Here is a 13,663-nt window from a genome sequence, read left to right on the forward strand (position 1 = left end):
TTAAACTGGTCTGGAGATGGGATGCCAGTTTACTGCTAATAGTCCTTTTGTGTTCATTTGTGTAACGTATTATAAATTTTTTAATTTTTGTTTTAACAAAGGATTCAGACATTTTTGAACTGATTTTAGGTATATTTTATTGTGTAATATGCTTTTCCACAGTGGCAAGATTTTAAACGAAATGGGTTTTGATCACTCCAAAATATTTAACCCCACCACGTGTTTGCGCCTGATGTGTCAGAAATATGTATGTCTTGTTTCGTTTGCACTTTCAGTTAAATTTCATGTTTTTGTTGGAGTCTACAAGAGCAACTATTTCGCTGTACATGTATAACATTGTTTTTGGGACAGCTGTAGCCTGTCTTGTGGTATTTCCACGTCGTTCATTTAAGACCAATGGGTAGCCTTGATCTGACAATTTTTATCCTAGTGGGGGTGTTTTTTTTCACATACTCACCATATCCATTCTCTTTATATATAATATATTTTTGTTACTCAACTGCAGAAACTTTCATTCTAGACTATGCATGTTTAAACAATATTAGATTTACAGAAATTTAATAAAAACAAGAATCATTTTCAGACAATTAACTTGAAATTATCATTGGCTTTTTATATAAATATTCTCGATAAATCTAACTCTTACGCGGGCTTAAGAATTTTGATTCAATTCGAAACGAGAAAAAGTTTCCTCAATTCACATGCGCATCTAATAAAAATATTTGCAGAATCATTGTCAATAATTCAGGCAAATATGGGATTATCAAAATTTATACCTAATTACACGTACTTTGCTTTAATAATTAGTAATAAATACTGCTTGTGACTGCAATGAACTTGTTCATTTATTAGGGTTACCAATGCTTAGCTGACCTTAATCCGGAAGTTTAACACCCACCATATAAAACCCATATTCTGGTAACCTAGTGTAGTTACGGATTGTAGACGAGAGGCTGCTATACTATCGTTGGAAAGGTTTGGAGTTGAATTTTGGGTTTTAAGGTTTTTTTTTCCTCAGGCGTTTTTTTTTAATGAGATTTTAACATAAATTTAATTTATCATACATCATTTCATTTATCATTGTAATACTTCAGATAATGAGTACTTACAATTTCAATTCCTGAAATTGAAAATGAAATTATCAAAAAAGAAATTTTATTTTGAAATCTTAATATATTCATATCGTACTGTAGATGCAGTAATTATAGAAATATACATGAACGTATTATTTTTACCTTAGGACCTTTTTTATTTAACTGAAAACGAACGAGATTCAACTTTTAAAAACAATCGGGATTGCTGTACAAGATATAATTTTAATGATAAATATTTCTAACCATATCTGAACTGTTCGATTTCTTTCCCTCGTGAATCATTAATATTATTTTCTTTTAGAAGAGGTCTAGGATTTTTTTTTGCTGAGGGAGAAAAATTTTTTCAGCAATAGCATAAACATAAATAATGCTTTAGAAATTAAAATACAGTACGTGTCTGACCGAACTTTACTCGAGCCGCGATGTAATTTGTCTACACCTGTAAAGAAGTCTTATTAATGCGTTCAATGCGTATAAACATATTTATTTCGGTTCGATATTTTTTATATGGATACATTAGACTCGCCATATAATGATCATTTTCACATTTTTTGATCTTTTGTGAAATATGTATAATTCCTGTTTTTTTACAGGATACATAAGGCTTCGGCTGAACTTTGTAACCATTACCATGAAGTACGCCTTTGTCTTTGTGCTTCTTACAGGGGTTTGCCAAGGTAAATATAATAAGTTAGCTTCAACATTATTTTGAACAAATTAGTTTTCGCGGATTCTGTCAAGTGAGCATATTCGCGGTTATCTATCTTTGTGGTTTTGAAGAATAATGTTACAATTCAATTTCTTGAATACTTTTTTTCTGCAGTTATCTATCCATCTATGAAATTAGTACACCGCGAAAATTAGTACGTTTACAGATTAATTTATTTTTGAATCGTATTCATATTACTGTGTTTTACTGCATTTTCTGATGAATCATAAGAATATATTTAATCTATTTTAACTACTCATAAATATTTCATTTAATAGTTGTCCTTTCCTCTTTCGTTTACCCCGGACTTGACTTTTTATGAGCAACTCGGCGGGTGTTTCTAGAAAAGCAGAAGACGCTTACCCTACCGGTGCACCTGGCTCATGCTTCAAGTTTTTTTAGTGGAGTCCGACTTGCTCATTTGTTTTGTTACTTTGTATGTATGAATTTAGTTGCTTTATGTTCTTTGTTATGTATGTCTGTTTTCCATGTCTGGTCTTTGTTCCTGGATTACATTCTTTTGATTACCGCTAGAATATTGGTGCCCTTGATTACTCTTTCATATCAATTATTTTCGTATTTTTTTTCTGAAGATTTTCATTAATAAGGTCCTTGTGTTGTTAATAATAAATACAAATTGAAATTATTCGGTAACTTGTATTATTTTCCTAACCGTAAAAACTAAATTTACTTTGCAAAATATTTTATCCATACAGGGGCACCTGATAATCGCGGTACAGAGTTTATTATAGCTTTTATGGACAATTATCTGACCAATTTCAAGCTCGAATTATTCGTCACCACCTCACGAACAACATCAGTCGACGTATCGGTAACATCTCCCGGTTGGACGAATCCATCGGTAAATGAACAGTTTTCGGTTATTGCTGGATCGGTAAAGCAACTGTTTATTAACCTTAATCTCAGGCTTAACGGTTCTGTAAAAGAGAAAAAAGGTATTTTGGTCACTTCAACCGATGAAATTGTTATATACGGTGTAAACAAGCAGGACTATTCAAACGATGCTTTCCTTGGACTTCCAACCGACGTATTGGGTATGGAGTATTACACAGTTACTTACTACCCGCCATACAGAAGAGCGCAAATAATGGTCGTAGGCGTTGAGGACTCGACATCAGTTTCCATCAAGCTAGGAGGTTGCTCTACATGCGGATCAGTTTCATATAATGGCGTTACATACTCTAGAGGTCAAACAATGAATGTTGCCCTAAATCGTTATGACGCAATACAACTTCAAAGTACAGGTGACCTTACTGGAACATACATCACTAGCAACAAGAAAGTATCAGTTTTCAGCGGTAACAGGAAGACAAAAACCGGTTCCGGCGGAAGTCAGGACCATTTGGTTGAACACCTCACTCCTGTTGATACTTGGGGTAAAAAGTTTGCAACTGTCCCGACACCAATGAGAACTGTCGGTGACTATTTCAAAATAATTGCGAGTGAAGACAGCACTACGGTAACATATAAATGTAACAAAAATGGGGCTATCAACACCGGATCTCTTTCATTCAGCAAAGCGGGTGACTTCACACAGATTCTCATTGCCTCTGGAAAATATTGTTATATGATTGCGGACAAAGCCATTCTCTTGATACAAATCGTACTCAGCCAGCAATCATCTTCGGAGCCATCAGATCCTGCAATGCTAATCATACCTCCAATCGAACAGTACGCCGCTGACTACACATTTACCACACCAAAATACTCGAAGGGGTCCTATGACAATTATTTTATGTTTATCGTCAAAAAAGCCGACAAAAATGGTCTGCGGATAGACGGATCAGCGTTTGCAGGTAACACTGTTTACCATGACATCCCAGACACAGATCTCGTTGGTGGGTACATTTCCATTTCCGAAGGCTCTCACACTGTTCGGCATACTTCGGTAATTTCCGTATTTGGAGGATTTTTGTACGGAAGAGCCAATGCTGAAACATATGGTTTTACCACAGGAATGAGAATGGCTGGCGTAAACACCGTAAGTTCATAGCATTAACACCACTTTTTCATAATTATAAAACTATGTATATAGTCTATTTTTTCAACGCCTTTTTTAGCACAAACTTGTTAACTTTTGTAATAGTAAATGAAGGAAATTCTGACACTGAATCTTAGAAGAGTTTTTAACGACAAAGCAAATGTTTCACGTAAAAATTAATTATTTTTATTTTTTTCAAATAAAATATAGTAATTGTAACCAGAAAGCTTCTGCAAATATTACATATTTATATTCTTAATTTTTCATTGATTTTGTTGGAATCTCCCTCCTAATACTGTATAGTTGCGTACACGTTCGTCGATTTTCTTTAATGTCCAGCACTTTCATGTTTTAAAAGCAATATTTTTTCTTGACACGACTTCTAATGAAGAGAAACAAAACAACGGAACATGGTTGAAGGTTGGAGGTTGGAGGTGCCCAATGCCATTTTCAAAATATAAATCTTAAGAATCTATAACTTATTTAAAATTATAGAAAATAAACGTAAGCAATCTTCAGAGAAGTCGTTTACTTGTACTTTGAAGGGTTAACTCAGGTTTGTGGATTCATCAGATAACTCCATTTATTTTACTGCAGGTGTGTGTTCCTAGTACAACCGTTGTAGGTGATGGTATCGACAATGATTGTGACGGTCTCATTGACGAGGAAATTTGCACAACAGAGAATCAGAACAAAGGTTAATTAATAAACCCGTTTGAGTTAAGTCTATGTACGGGCTCAATATACACATCCGCGGCTTGGTTAGAACAAAAGATTTCTTCCGGTGGAAGTGTGTATTGACCTTGTTCTACGCATTCTTATCGACTATCTCACGAAAGGGTCATTTAGATAAAATCAACATATTTAACATAAATGGGCTTCCTTTTAGAGATAAATAAACATATTACATGTACAGTACATATACGAAACGGGTATATGGTTTGAGTTTAATGTTACATATCAGTGGCTCGAAAATCAGTTTACAAGAAAAATAATTTTATCTTAGAACGGTGTTCATTTGCCCTTTTAATACAATGATCGCTACTTTGAATATCAGCAGAATAAATGCCCCATTAGGTTATAGCCAAGGCGTTTTACTCGTTATTTGTAGTACATGTACATGTATTACGAGCAAAAAATATAAAATATAAACTAACATTTACAATATTTTGTTTGAAAACACAATAACCCTTTATTTACATGTACTTCTGGTATGTAAACTAGAAAAAAAATATTACTATTTTACAGATGATGACAACGATGGAACCTCTGACGAAGATTGTGCCACACCCCCTCCAAGTAAGTCAAATATTTCGGGTGGTTATATTTTGATATTACAATACAATGAACCATTACAAATTATATCATCAGGAAGGAATGTTGGATACTGATCAATTTAACATTACGTATATCATTTGTAGGCTAAGTGTTTTTGAAAGATATGAATATTTATATTTTTTGTCGAAAGGTAATATTTTTTTTTCAAAGGTTTGGATTGTTTATATAACATCCGAACATTGGATTTCACTAAATGTTACATACCTTTAGAGTTGCGGAATATTAAATATTATGTGCACTTTTCTGTAATATGAAAAATTAAAAGAAGGTGTAAACGGTATACTTTTGATAATTATGAATAATTTTCGCACCTTTCGGAATTATAGTTGATGGGGAATGGGCCAGCTGGGGATCATATTCTAGCTGTACCTTAACATGCAAGGATTATGGAACCAGCCAAACTGGAACCAAGACCCGAACGAGAACTTGCACTAATCCGGCACCAAAATACGACGGCAAACAGTGTGCAGGAAGTGGAACCGAAACCCAGTCATGCACAACATCAACGTACTGTCCAAGTAAGTAGTTGACATTTTTTTGCCATTGGTTTGATTGTTAATAAATTATTTCAAATATTTCATATTTTATACATGTAAGTTTCAATCGCACAAATGAAGCAAAATATCTTCAGTAAGATTTAAAGTCTTACTAGATTAGCAACCCAACGACCTTGACGCTTTCAAGGTTGTATTCACCTGCAATATGAGAGGTGCCGTTGATGGAGCAGTACATGCTTGCTCTCATGAGGCATCTCATGACATTGCCAAGTTGCTGTGGTACTTCGTGTTGCAAGTGTTCTATTTTGTTTGTGTGTATTTTGTCTTAATTTTTTATATATTATTGTTTTTTTTATTCCGTTGTGTGATTCGTCTTTACTGTTTCATTTTTTTACGCCACGTCTTTAGGGTCCGAAGTCTCTGAATTATTTCATCCTTGAAGAAAAAGACGTATATTTGAACGGATTTCAAATTTAACAACCAACTCGTAGCTATATTTCTCCCGCCGGAAAAAAAATGATGTGCAATTGTAAAATTTGCCGAATCAAAATGACGGCGCACTATGAAATACTAATAGTGACTAACAATTTTACATGCACAAAATTTGAACAAAATTCGCCAAAAGGTAATGCGTACACAACTGTGACCGGACAGACCGACGGATGCATGGGCGGACACTGGTATTTATATGTCTCCTTTCACGTAATGGCGGGGACAAAAATGATAGGTAAAACAGAAAGGACAATATCATATACAAGAGTAATCAAGGGAACCAAGGTTATAGCGGTAATCAAAAGAATGTAATCCAGGGACAAAAACCAGACATGGAAAACAGACATACACAACAAAGTTAAAATTCATCTGATAATTTAATAATATTTCAAGAAATTAAAAAAAATCTAATTAATCAAACTAAATGTCAGGAATTTATTATTCTTTTAGACAGACAGATAACACCTGGAGTTGCCAAAATAATTGCAACTCAATTAGATGTAATGCAATTTGCACGTAAATGCAGCAACATTAATTTTAATGATGTTAATAGTTTATTTACGTACGTTAGCAAATGAAGTATTGAATTGTACTTATAATGCTTGGGCATTGTCTTATTTCTCAATAAAATTGAACTACTCAATAGATTGGCTACTGCTGATAATTCTGTTCAAATAAGCTGTTAAATACTCAGACAAGCAAATCCAATACACTCTTTTGTAATAATAATAATAATAATAATAATAATAATATAGCAATGATAAAATGAAATAAAAATATAATAAAATACATGATTTTGATTTTACAGAGGAGAGTCAAATCGGATGAGGATCTGAATCTTTCCGAATAGCTTAAATCAATTTTAGACCTGTTTATCTTCCCAAGTACATTGTATTTTCTATATATATATGTTCGAAAGCTGTATCATATGCCTATTACAAAGGTAAAACTTTACTTTATAAGGCTTGGACAACCTTGACAGAGAAAAACTCATCTCAATCGCATCTATTATGTTTTATCAAAAAAATTAAATTTCTGTTTTTCAGTTAATGGAGGTTATGGTTCGTGGGGAGCATGGTCGACATGTTCAGTGACATGCGCAAGCGGATCACAGTCACGAACACGACAATGTAACAACCCGACACCTCAATATGGCGGAGCATCCTGCAGCGGTGGATCGTCACAGGTACAGACATGTACTCTGAGTCCATGTCCAAGTAAGTGTTAAGTAAATATAAAATTAACATAATTTTTTTTTCAAACACAACACAAATCCTAAATAAACAAACAAAATAAAGAAACAAACAACAATTGAAACGTACGTTGTGTGCCTTGGCTGCTTTGTCAACATTTTAAAGTTAAGAGAACCTCACAGACACAGAAATGTACTCTGAGTCAATGCCCTAGACAGTATTTAGTCAAAGTGAAATTTTAAAAAAAATTATCAATTTAACAACCGAACTCAAATCCTGAATAAAACAAACTAAACAAAACAAACAAAGCGAAACAAAATATAACAAATCATTTATTAATTTATATAACATACATGTACATTGTCTCTCGACATGTAAACATGTGATTACAGATCATACATAATATTTACCTGAAATCATTATAGGGAATATTTTATTTCTTAAAGACTGTTTTCAAATATTAGTTTTCCTAGGTTATTTGATTTAAACGACTTTGGTGATTTTGTTTTTGTTTTTAACGCGGATCAATTTGTCAACGTCATCAATCGATAGCGCAATTTGTAATTTACATGAATGGTTTTTGTATATTGGGATGCCATTGAAGTAGTTCCATAGACGTGCCAAAAATACCTAGCTAGGTTATAAGAACAGGAAAATGTTGCTCGATAACGCTAAACTATTCAGAATATTTCAAATAAATTAAAATATAACAAAATATAAGGCTTTTTTGTTAATCGCAACACAATCCTCATTTAAAGCCCCCTCACATTCAGTATAGATTATTAGGGTCAAATTGGTAAACAAACCTAATTGTATGTATATAGTTGATGGCGCATGGTCTGCATGGAGTAATTGGGACACATGTACCTACACTTGTGGAGGGGGTTCCCAACAGAGAACCAGATCATGTACAAATCCTGCGCCTGCACATGGTGGAGCAAACTGTGTCGGTTCCGGTTCAGAATCTCAGGCTTGCAATACCCAAGTCTGCATAAGTAAGTAGCTACATGTGTATTCACGTAAACGTACATTTTATAATACTTCTTTGAATTGAGTATTTTAAGTATTAACTTTGGTACACAAGCAATATGATAAAGGTTGTTCCTACGCTTGTTACTTTACACGAGACAAAAGACTAAATGTCATTCCAAATTTCATCATAAATTAAGAGAAAAACGTAAGATTAAAGTACCAAAATAAAAGAAGTAAAGTAAACCACACATGTTTTCGTCACCTCGATTATATATTGAATCTTCACCGTATCGTTGCGTTTTTTTTCAGTTGATGGTGAGTGGGGTAATTGGGGAGCATGGGGAACGTGTTCTGTAACGTGTGGTGGAGGTCAGTCAGCAAGAAGTAGGACATGTGACAACCCTAGACCCCAGAACGGTGGATTAGACTGTTCTGGTGACCAAAGCGAGTACGGAAATTGTAATACACAAAATTGTCCAACTGCAGCACCCGGATCTTATGTACAGGTAACAATTAACACAGTTAAATAAAGGGGGATTCTGTAATCGTGACCAATGTTTTCTTTTCACAAAGCAGGAATGCAATAGAGAGTATTTATTGTCTACATTTGTTAGAAAACAGACGCAATTGCTCAAAAAATTGTCTCTTACCTATTAGATTTATTTAAAGAACCAGCAGTAAGCAATATTCACAATCTTCTGCGCAAAGGGTACATTCGCTACTTCAAAGCATCTGCATCATAGGTACTAAAACAATGCCTCTTTTTTAAATTAAGTAAAACAGTAAAACTGCAGCAGTTACGTTATACTCATGCCTCGTGATTTTGTTACATTATGTGTAGCATGACCTATAAGCTAGTGGAGTGAATGTATTTAATCAAGAAGCAGTTATAGGCCTATGGAAGAGATTGCAATATTACATGTATGTACATACATATTACATGTATGTACATACATGTATGCATTATATGTTATTTTTTCCCTAAAACATATAAAAAGAGTAATCAAGGGAACCAAGGTTATAGCGGTAATCAAAAGAATGCAATCCAGGGACAAAGACCAGACATGGAAAACAGACATACACAGCAAAGAACATAAAGTAACTAAAATCATACATACAAAGTAACAAAAGCAAATGAGCAACTCGGACTCCAATAAAAACTGAGAGCATGGACTAGGTGCACCGGTAGGGTAAGCGTCCTCTGCTTTTCTAGAAACACCCGCCGAGTTGCTCATAAAAGTCAAGTCCGGGGTACTAGACAAACACAGAATTTCGATAATCCTGTATACAAATACACACTCCTTTATACGCTGGCGAAGGGAGCGTTTATGGTTGTATTATCAACTTGGTTCTGTATACTTATGGCAAGAAAAAACATCAATATTCGGTTTGTACCTGCATTTTTAGGAGCTGAAAAACAGCATAATGGCAGCTTCATTTGCATATACTTGTATATGTACGATTGAGAGCCAAACCAGTAAAAAAATAATTTGCTAGTTTCGATAATTAAATACAAATCAAATCATAGATTTTTCAAGATAGGGTTGGCCTTATAGTCTGCAGTATGGCGTCCAGATGTTTACAAAATTTATGTAATCAATATTACCCATACTTCTCGGGTCATAAAAATTGCGAAACGAAAACGAACCAAAACGAAACGAAAATAATCGATAAAAGAAAGAATTGAAACGAATCTATTCGATAAAAAGTATCAAATCGTTATAAAAACATAATTTAACTATACAATATGAACAGAATGAAGCGAAACTAAATGCAACAAAAGAAATCTTTGAAGACGTTTTGCAAATATAAGAACCATAATGTTAACCAGTGCCGGACAATTCGACCCAAAGACATTTCGGACCATGACAACCAATAATTCCTTATGAATGCCGGACATATCGCCCAATAGACATATCAGACCACGACAATCAGTAAAATGCTTTAGGACAAATATATATCATTACAAAATTTGCCATACTTGAAGGTTATAAGTATAAAATATCAAATCAGAGCTGACAAAAATTATCAAAGTTGTTTTTAATTAATGTTTCTTCGGGAGCGTTAAAAGGTTTCACCTTCATCATATTACAGAAAACGCATACATTTATATGCATAAATGTTACTTGGTAAAAAAATATTTGCAGGTGTTTGATGTTTGAAAGTTATCACCTAATAAAAAATCTTTCGTATGTTTATCATAGAAATGTCCCACGGGTTGGTTCACATGCCAAAGCGGAAGTGTTCAGTGTATTGATGGCTCTTTCGTGTGTGACTGCGCATCTGATTGTGACGACGGAAGTGATGAAACAACATCATATGCAACTTGCGACGCTCAGTTGATGACCCAGTGCCCAAATGCTGCTGACAGTAAGTTTATATTTCAAATTTTTGTCCGACGCACTCGGTATAGTTTCGTTTTTTACCCTTTGACCTTAAAGACGCTCTTCCATGGAAACGCAAGTCACCTGATCGCAATTCTGTTTCTCGATTGGCCAAGATAGTACTTGTTTTCTTTTTGAATATGTTTTATTTTACATTTTCATCGAAAAGTCGTATAAAAAGTTGATTCTATCATTTTGGCAATTAAGGTATTTAAATATCATTGGCCATTTACGTGATCCGGAAATCCACAAATTTAAGAATATATAGAAAAAAGGTATAATGCTGCTGTGTTTCGAAGATTTTGATATTCAATAATAATGTAACTGAGGTTAGGTATTTGCAATAAAAGTATATTTTGTTAAGCAATGTATTTATCCTACAAAAGTGTAGAAAAATCATTAAGTTTTGGAAGGTAAGAGACTTATATTTATTTCTTTTATTAATTGATTATAAATAATTTCAAGCTGTTTGGTTCTCCTTTTAGAAATTTCTCACATTTCCATGGTGACAGTGATATGCCTGATTGGAACTCTTCACATGGTTTTAACGACAATATGGTATTAAGGATTACGGATGCAGATCCCCTCGGACTTTGGGCTCAACCTTATTATTGTCTGGCAGAAATTAATTGTTTATTGTTATTTTTTTGTATGTGTTAATGTCTCATTGTTAAAATTTGTATGTTGTTTTTTTGTAAATGATGTCTCCATTTCCAAATATCATGTTGTTAGTAAACTTAGCAAATGCATTGTTTTATCGTTTTCTAAAATATTCATTGATGCTGTATAAAAATTTACACAGGACAAGTGGGTGTAATGTGTTACTCCTTATTTAAGATCGTTGCTAATTGTCGGTGACGAACGCCACGGAACAAATTCTGTGGATGTCCACAGAGTACCATCCAGTACTTAATCTATATTGCAAGCTACAAGAGAAGAAGCTAAAAACAGCTAATTGGAAGGAGAGGCAAAACAGATCAGGATAGGCCAGGCACAAATTGAAAAAAAATGTTGTGGAGGCCATCTGTCACTCTTTGGGGGTGAACATGATACAGGAAAAAATGTGCAAATCTTTGGCCTACTGAGCAAGAGGTTACCTAGTATTGACCGTATTAATCAGATTTATACAATATCAGGATTATTGTATAATTATCATAAAAGCGGACGCTGGTTTGCAATTATTAAGTCATAGGCTGATTATCAATATGTCATATATTGCAATAAAGACATAATAATAGGATCATTTATTGGAAAGAGTGAATAACCAGGATATTATCACAACTGCCGAAGAACGCCTTGATTTAACGAGTGTGCGGAAATTGTTCCGCGTATGAGATAAATCCTTAAGCGTTCTTGGCACAAGTGATCATATTTTGGTTATTCTGGATAACTAATTGATTATCCTGTTTATTATATAGATTTTCTTCATAATCCATCGATATTTCTACATGAATTCTAAATTCTGTGATTGACGGATTGATATTTAAGATGTGACGTTTTGGTGGGAGAAAGTCCGAGAGTGTAATTACCGAATTTATTTCTTCTTTGATTGAAAAAAAACCCCGTTGATTTCACAATATTCTGTAGGTATTATCGACATTTATTGTTTCAATTACATTACTTCAACTTTTTCCAATGAATCAGCAAAATTCAGTAGAATCAAAACTGACCAAATTTGGCAGCTAATGCAGCTTTAAGGTGTATTCAATATATTAAGAAAATAAATGTCAAGGTCACTGGAAAAAATATGTAAGCAATGAAATCGATAATACCATAGGAGTCCGAAAATCTTACAAAAATACTGATGATGAGCAGCGAACATTCTTGTTTCAAACAAGCACGCTATCCAACCAACAAATAAAACATGATAAACTATCGCTATCAGAGCATATATGAACTTCAGATGTACAATAAATTAAAAATACAAAACGCAAGCATGACCATGGCGTTCAATTGCGGAACTGAACGTGTTTAGGAAGGTACATTTGCGATCACTTCTAACTTCTCTTCGATTCTGTCAGGATTTGCTATCATAGAACAGTTCTTAACTGTCAGAAACTGTTCTGACTCGCGACACACCTTGTCAGGGTCTGTCAGGGCTTTGGATAAGCTCTTTCATGCTCTATAATGGGTTCTGACACCCTCCTTTCTGGAACTGTTCTAGGAAGAACAGATACGTGGATTAGAAAAGTTCCGGACAGATTCTAACGGTCATTAGCTCGAGAATACTCGACTGAATTACATACAGTACATGTACGTGATTCCAAAAAAGGCGTAGCACACAAATCTCGATTGGTTGGACGGGAAGGAAGCCTTGCTATGTTTAAACTTGATTTTTTTTTCAAATTTTTACCCGACTTTTATGTATGGCATGCAGTACCAACAAAGAAATGAGATATTTTTAAAGAATTTTAACTCAAATTAATGTGTCACAGCCACCCAGATGATAGTTGTATTGAAAACTTTAGCATTTCAGTCATAAATTTTAGACCCTCATGGAAATTGAAAGTGTGCGCACTCATACATTTTGCAAGAATATGACATTTTTAAAGAATTTTGACTCAAATTAATATGTTACAGTCCCTATATGATAGTTATATTGAAAAATTTAGCACTTTAGTTAATAATTTTATACCCTCAAGCAAATTAAAGGTGTGCGCACTCATACATTTTGAAAGAATAGACCCTCATAAAAATTAAGAATATGGGCAATCATACATATGCTGGAATATGACATTTTTGAAGAATTTTGAGGAATTAGAAAATTACAAAAGAAATCACAAAAGCCAAAGTTTTTCTATACCTTTTTGCTTAAAAACCGCCAAATGTTACATCCGCCAAAATAACCCAACACATATGTACAGTTTATATATTACGTAATATGAGTTCGGGTGTTACTAGAAAAGCAGAGGACGCTTACACTACCGGTGCGCCTGGTCCATGCATTTAGAAGATGATTTGCAATTATTTTCACAAGTTTGA

General features: G+C 34.0%; 1 protein-coding gene across 1 annotated transcript; it reads left to right on the forward strand.

Moving 5' to 3' along the window:
- The first annotated feature begins 2,527 nt into the window (after positions 1-2,527).
- On the forward strand, positions 2,528-11,473 carry LOC148605329 (uncharacterized). The gene is made up of 9 exons (XM_088549140.1): positions 2,528-3,805; positions 4,403-4,502; positions 5,054-5,104; positions 5,470-5,661; positions 7,179-7,349; positions 8,150-8,320; positions 8,607-8,803; positions 10,502-10,667; positions 11,167-11,473. Exons 1-9 carry the CDS (start codon positions 2,561-2,563, stop codon positions 11,244-11,246), a joined length of 2,373 nt encoding a protein of 790 aa, XP_088405266.1. The 5' UTR covers positions 2,528-2,560; the 3' UTR covers positions 11,247-11,473.
- Positions 11,474-13,663: the final 2,190 nt, after the last annotated feature.

This window comes from Perna viridis, chromosome 10 (genome assembly GCF_037379345.1).
Source record: "Perna viridis isolate PV_CMFRI_1.1 ecotype Kerala chromosome 10, ASM3737934v1, whole genome shotgun sequence".
In the NCBI taxonomy this organism is placed as follows: domain Eukaryota; kingdom Metazoa; phylum Mollusca; class Bivalvia; order Mytilida; family Mytilidae; genus Perna; species Perna viridis.